The sequence below is a fragment of the Poromitra crassiceps genome, assembly GCF_964638095.1.
Source record: "Poromitra crassiceps genome assembly, chromosome: 6".
Lineage (NCBI taxonomy): Eukaryota > Metazoa > Chordata > Actinopteri > Beryciformes > Melamphaidae > Poromitra > Poromitra crassiceps.
Window position 1 is genome coordinate 5,231,308 of NC_139627.1, and position 6,958 is coordinate 5,238,265.

The window sequence follows — 6,958 nt, forward strand, 5'->3', positions numbered from 1 at the left end:
GTACAGCACAGTGAGGTTTGGCTGGTGTAATAGATGCTTAGGGCTTAAAATGTGGTTCATTGACAACACAGGCTAAAAATATTTCTGTTTTCATGAACGCCATCTTCTGAGGTGTTTCATCTGCTTCCGCCACCCTGTTACTTCTCCATCTTTCTCAGTCAGTATTTTTGTGGCTAATTACTTATAATCTAGAGGGGAAAAAATTGGGGGAAAAATATATAAATATATTGCATAGACTTTTTGAGCAAACTTGCCATAGAGAGAATGGGTGAAGCAAGAGGGAAGGGTAGGCATGCCTGTTACATACCCTAGAAGAACAACTGAGAGGGTTTGGATGGGTGATGAAATTCACAGATGAAATGATCTGAAATAGGTGAAGAATGGGAAAAAAAGAAAAACATACAAACAAAAGAATTACATAAAAGCAGATGACAAAGAAAGGAAAGTAACTCTTATCATAAAAGGGCACACCTATGTATGTATCTCCACATGTGTCTCCGTTTCCATTTACTCGGACACCGTCGTCAGCATGATAGCATTGGCAGGGGTCCCAAGCAGATGGTGACCGGGCCAGATTTTTGAATTCGGTAATTAGGGCAGACTAAATGCCAAAACACGGCTAATTAGTGGCCAAAATGAGTGAACACAGGTTCAGCACCATGGAGAGCTCCATTCGTTAGCTACTGATGGAGCAGACCTGAGCGGAGCTGGAATCAGCCAGGGAAGTGGACTGTGATATGTTTTTTTATACAGTATATACAGTTAGGTCCAGTTAGGTGAGGTCCAAACATAATCATCCAATTGTCGAATGGGTTCTGAAGCATTTGACTAAATATATGAGCAGATAATATTGCCCAAAAATAATTCATCCTGCTGCTGCTGTCAGTAGTCACATCATCAATAATGTAAGGGAATCAGTTCTATGAACAGCCATACATGCCCACGCGTGGGCATGTATGGCTGGGCATGATGCAACTGCTGACAACAGCAGCAGAATAAATTCGGAAGTGTTTCGGACAATATTATCTGCTTATATTCAGTCAAATGCTTCAGAACCCATTGGACGATTGCATGATTATGTTAGTTGGTCCAATTATTTTGGTCCCTTAAATTTTTTTAAGGTTTGGTCCCTTAAAGTGTAATGTAATCCCTACACCGTTCAACTGATTTGGATGTAAATACCCCCAAATTAAAGCCGGAAGTCTGCAGTTAAAGCACATTTAAAGCACAGTTAAAGCAGTGTTTCATTTCAAGTCCATTGTGGTGGTGTACAGAGCCAAAATGATGAAGATTGTGTCCTATGTCCAAATATATGGACCTAACTGTATAAAGCATTTCAATGGGATACAGAAGTAGGCTAGTGCATAAGCATAATTGTCTCATACCATGCAGTTATTAACACATCATGATGAATGGATTATGCAAATGATTACAAAACAGATAAAACATAATGTTATACACACACACACACACACACACACACACACACACACCTGTATGTATGTATGTATGTACGGTATGTACAGTATGTATGTGTGTGTGTGTGTGTGTGTGTGTGTGTGTGTGAGTGAGAGTAAGTGTGTGTGTGTGTGTGTGTGTGTGTGTGTGTGTGTGTGTGTGTGTGTGTGTGTGTGTGTGTGTGTGTGTGTGTGTCTTTTGATGTGAGTAACTGTTCAATACCGTAAAGTTGTAAAGAAATATACTTACAGCTGTCTTCCTCGTCTGAGTAAGTACTGACTACGTAGCAGGCATAAACAAATCCCAAGAGCTGCGAAAATCAGCACAAAAATTTGCATCACATTCACTGAAATGTTGATTCTTTAATCGTTTTATTTTTTAAAGTAAATCATTCATTAAAAGGGATACTTTGTAGCCTGGGAACCTAATGAATCTGCAAGCTCATGTTTTATTTGCTCTGGCAGATGTGTCTGGCCCCCCTTCCATTCGCGAACTAAACCAGACCTCCTCATGCATAAACCCAACCCAATCAGAGGCAGAGTAGGGCGGACCATGCCTTCTCCATAGGATTGGTAAATTTGCCTCCCGTTCAGACAGATATCCACCAGACCTGAAAACGGGGTCATATCATCACATTTTCATGACTTTATGTGTGTGTGACTTTACGCCAGCCTTGACCGTAACCTAACTTTAACCTTAGTGACCCCACGTCTAAACCTAAGTCCCATACAATTGCGTCCAGAGGCATTCTGTTCTGCGCCTGTTGATAACAAATATCAAAATGAAACGGAGAGCTTTCAGACTCATTCGCATTTGCGAATTGGTCTGCCAATGTCAGCCTACATACCTTGGAATCATTTTCTTTAAAGCGACTGCATGAAATAATTCATTTGTTATTGAGAATATCTGCTAGGTAGCGGTGTGTATGAGAGTGTACTACTCACTGATACCAGCAGCTGCACGATGCAGTGCAGGACTTCGATATATTGGTATTCCAGCCAGCAGCTCAGCACAGTGATCAGCTCAGGGTTTTCCTGGCTCTGCCACCCAGTGGAGGGGAGGCTCTTGCGCTCACACCCCGGGCCGTTGTCCTTCCACCAGGAGCGATGCGATGACACGCCCAGGCAGAGGATGTCACTGTCCTGCAGGCACAAGACGGCTCACTGGTGAAGGCAACCATTCAGTTTAAGATTCAGATTCAGTTTAAGATTCTGCTTTGTTAGACTCAGACTGTATGTATGAAGTAGATTGAAAGATGACACGCAATAAAGGTAGCGTGGCACATGTACTATGTATGTTAACGTAGCATAAACATGGTACATATCAATGCCTGAGCCCAGTGAGCCCACTGACTACCACTACTAACTACTGCTCTAATATTACTAGGCTATTATTATTACTGCTACGACAATACTACCACCACCACTACTACTACTAGTACTACTACTACTACTACTATCAGTGTAGGAATTTAGGGCAAAAAAAGGGCAAGAAATCTCAGAATGCCCCTAAAAACCATGATCAAGGGGCAAAAAATGCCCCCAAGATTTGGATCATTTTATGTACATTCAATGAATTTAATTTCCATTTTCATCTCTAACACACACTCAGCACCTGCAAGCTGTTTGCCAGAAGAAGGTCATGAAGAACACACTCACAAAGAGCGATGTTGTTCACACAGACACACACACACACACACACACACACACACACACACACACACACACACACACACACACACACACACACACACACACACACACACACACACACACACACACACACACACACACACACACACACACACACACACACACACACACACACTACACTTTAGCAACTTCAGAGTTGCCACTGTTTTGTAATGATACATGTCAAGGACTTTTCATTCAAGCAATAAAGCCTGGGAAGAAAAGAGATTAAAACAGGGTACCTAGGCGACCAGCCACATTTCAGTATTTGAGCTAAGAGCGCCTATGAGAGAGCACAACAGCCAATGACAGCTCAGCGATCAGCAAATCTGTGTATACTTGTAGCCTACGTGGAGAGTGATACTGTAGATAGGAAGAAAGTGTATCAAGCTTGGTCCAGCACTACTGATGACATATAAAAATGGTATCATAGGTGAATTTTGAGATGACAGAGCGCGCAAGGCTCAAACTCAGAGATTCTGGTAGGCTAAATCCAAGTACTTTTAAGGAACTCTTTATAAATCCAAGCATTTTTAAGTCCTTGATTATTTTTTCTTAAATCCAAGCACTTTCAAGAACTTTGCAGACCCGTGGCAACCCTAAGTGCCCCCGAAATTTTGTAAATGCCCCCCTTTTTTTTAGACAGTGGGGCAAAAGTTGCCCCCAAAATATTTTTCGAATTTTCTACACTGGCTACTATACTACTACTACTACTACTACTACTACTACTACTACTACTACTACTGATACTACTACTACCAGACGAATCAAATAATAATAACAACGATAAGAAAATGATTATTATTAGGGAAGAAGTACGTTACAGCTCAAGGCTATAACAAAGTTCTCGGAAGAGAAGGAGATTGTAACTGTCTGTTTATGTGTTGCAGTGGGCTGACATCAGACATCAGACATCAGGGCTGACAGCAGAACTGATAAGTTTGCGCTGATACAGTGGCATGGTACAGTAAGTATCAGAACAGAGATTACATAGCTGATGATGAACATTCAGAGCATTGATAGAAACGTCTTAACATCTGAGTTTAGGGTGTACAAGGTTGAAAGGATACAGTATATATGTAGAGATGAACTATTAAAGATGTGAGTATGTGTTATGGGTGTATGTAATTAAGTGAATGATTCAATTATTACATTTTCCACATCAATAATCATCGTCATCATGATAATCATCATCATCAATCACTCAATGCCAATTTTAGTCTTATATATTATTATTATATATTATATAGCTTATATTATAACCAGCTCAGTGGCCTTCTGGTTTGAGTGTCTGCCCTGAGACTGGGAGGTTGTGAGTTCGATCCCCGGCCGAGTCATACCAAAGACTATAAAAATGGGACCCATTGCCTCCCTGCTTGGCACTCAGCATCAAAGGGTTGGAATTGGGGGGTTAGATCACCATATGATTCCCGAGCACGGCACTGCTGCTGCTCACCACTCCCCCAGGGGATGGGTCAAATGCGGAGAACAAATTTCGCACACTCAGGTGTGTGACAATCAGTGGGACTTTACCTTTACCTTATATATTATATTCTTATAGCAAATACAGCGATGGGACAAAAACCGCTAATTAGACTTCATACCAAACATTATTTTCTTTGTGTAAATTGTTTCTTTGTGTACATTCTAAAGTAGCAGTTGTATCACAATGTCAGCTATTCTATAGGCGGGTTCTGAGAGGAGCTGGTGACATGGACAGAGGTGAACATAGTAGTCAGCAGCTGTAGCCGTGTGGGTCTCTAATTATCAGACACAATTATGTGACCATTACACCTACCTTTGAAAGTCCCCCCAGGTCTAAGTAGAGACAGCTAACAAAGACATTCCAGCCAACCCACACCAACGTCCAGACCAGGTACTGAGGAACCAAAAACACAGCCTCATAATGAACAATGGTTAAATAAGAAGCATAATAGTGAAACATAATCCAGGATTCAATATGGATGAAATATATTCCTTCATAATGGGAGACGTGTTGTTTTCACAGTGCTTCTCTCTGAACTCTTTAGTGAACACATACATTTCGAAGGTGACAGTCAACTTTCGGTGCTCATATTATAATTAAGATGAACACAATTCTCATCCCAGCTTGAAATGAATCAGACATTTCCCTCACCAGAATAACATAGTGTGGCCTGTACTGGATGGTACCAAACAGCCCGAGGATAACCATGATGATCTGGAGGAAGTTGATCAGGATCGGAGCCCACTGGTAGCCGAGGAAGTCGAAGACCTGCCTCTCCAGTGCAGTTATCTGTAAACAGGAGAGACGGAAGAAGAGTTTAGGCCCCCAGAGAGAAAACCCTGGCACGATGATGACCTCAGATTAATTATGGATGGCATGACATTCACTTTGTTAACGGAGCCTGTGCCAGGTGGACACATCGTGTCCTGGCTTGTTAGAGAGCGATCTCCTCCCAGTGTATGATTCCCACAAAGTGTTGCTCCATTCTTTTTCTTTTTTTTTTACCATCAGAGTTGTCAAGGCAACCGAGCCATGAGGGATAAAGCATGCTGGAGAGAAAAAGGCAGGCCTGCTAGTGTTATGAGTGCTGTCCTCTGAGGTCGCACACCCCTATCACTCAGAAGGCAGGGGGGGGTGGGAAAGAGAGAGAGAGCTAGGACAAAAGTGGTGCAGCCATTGTGGTGGTTGTAGTGATGGGGAGGGGGGGGGCACTCCCCACACATTTAACTAGTTTTAATATAAACACGCTTTCATTTTTTTCCAGTCTGTAGCTTTCTTAAATAAGAATGTTATTGTGAATGGAAGACAATCAAATGTAACCCCCAAAACGGCTATTATAGTGGAATTTTTAAGAATGGTTTTTGGTGATCTTTAAAATGTTGCGGTTTTCATTAAAGTTTCAAGGTTTTAAGTTCATCTATAAAATATATTCTCACAAATGAAAAAATGTGGGAATAAGAAATAATGAAGGAAGAAGAGGAAATAATGGAGGAACTTTCTTTGTAGGTAAACAACAAATAATTGCATGGATACAATTCATTACAAAAGATAGCCTTTAAACAAACAAAAAAACTGAAACAAAAGTGGTCTGCAATTGCATGAATTTGTAACAAAGTATCAGGGAAGAAAGGGTCGAGGTGAGGTTATTGAGCAGATGTGTTTTATGTCGGAGGAGCATCATGAGAGGATCAGCATCTCACCAACTGCAGAGCGCATAGGAAGATCAGCATGCAGCGTCCCGAGCAGCAACCCATCTTTTTCTCTCTGGTCCAACTGAGTCCGATGATGGTGAATCACAACAAGGTGACTGGATTTAAAACACTATGGCGAAAGCTGCGAAGCTTAGTTCCATTGCCAAACGTGTGGGGACGCACCGCGCACTTTGAATGAAGGAAAAACACGTATGCCTGTGTTACTGCGGAGGAGGGGGAGGGTATGGTAACAGAGGCTATAATATGAGGGGCGGTTAATGCCACAGAGAAGCAGGAGGTAGGCTAGATAAACCTTAAAGTCTAGCTGAAATGAAAAGTTATTTTTTTTTTACTATTTTAGATCACATCCCTGGTCTATGCAAAAAAAAACACAAAAAAAAACACAAAAATCCAAATTCGTTTTTTCCACATCAAAATTTACCCAGCTACATAACTAAATCTTGTGTGCTTAGGTCAGCTACAGTACTATCAAATTTCGACAGCTTTTTCACAGCAGGCATTTTGTGTCTCAAAGGCAGGAAGTAACACAGGTGCAACCAAAACATTTAAGTTTGATATTGAAAAAGAAAAAGTGAACGAACAACTTGATTACTTGATAGCAACAGTGATGT

The 6,958-nt window shown here is 41.3% G+C and overlaps 1 protein-coding gene across 1 annotated transcript; it reads right to left on the minus strand.

Annotated features, from left to right (window-relative positions):
- Positions 1 to 308: 308 nt before the first annotated feature.
- LOC310778639 (sodium/potassium-transporting ATPase subunit beta-1-interacting protein 3-like) lies at positions 309 to 6,389 on the minus strand (the record flags this gene model as incomplete). The annotated part of the gene is made up of 6 exons (XM_083639124.1): positions 309 to 364; positions 1,708 to 1,768; positions 2,403 to 2,600; positions 4,948 to 5,028; positions 5,287 to 5,424; positions 6,336 to 6,389. The coding sequence occupies 6 exons, from the start codon at positions 6,387 to 6,389 to the stop codon at positions 309 to 311; spliced, it is 588 nt and encodes a 195-aa protein (XP_083495250.1).
- Between the last annotated feature and the right edge of the window lie 569 nt (positions 6,390 to 6,958).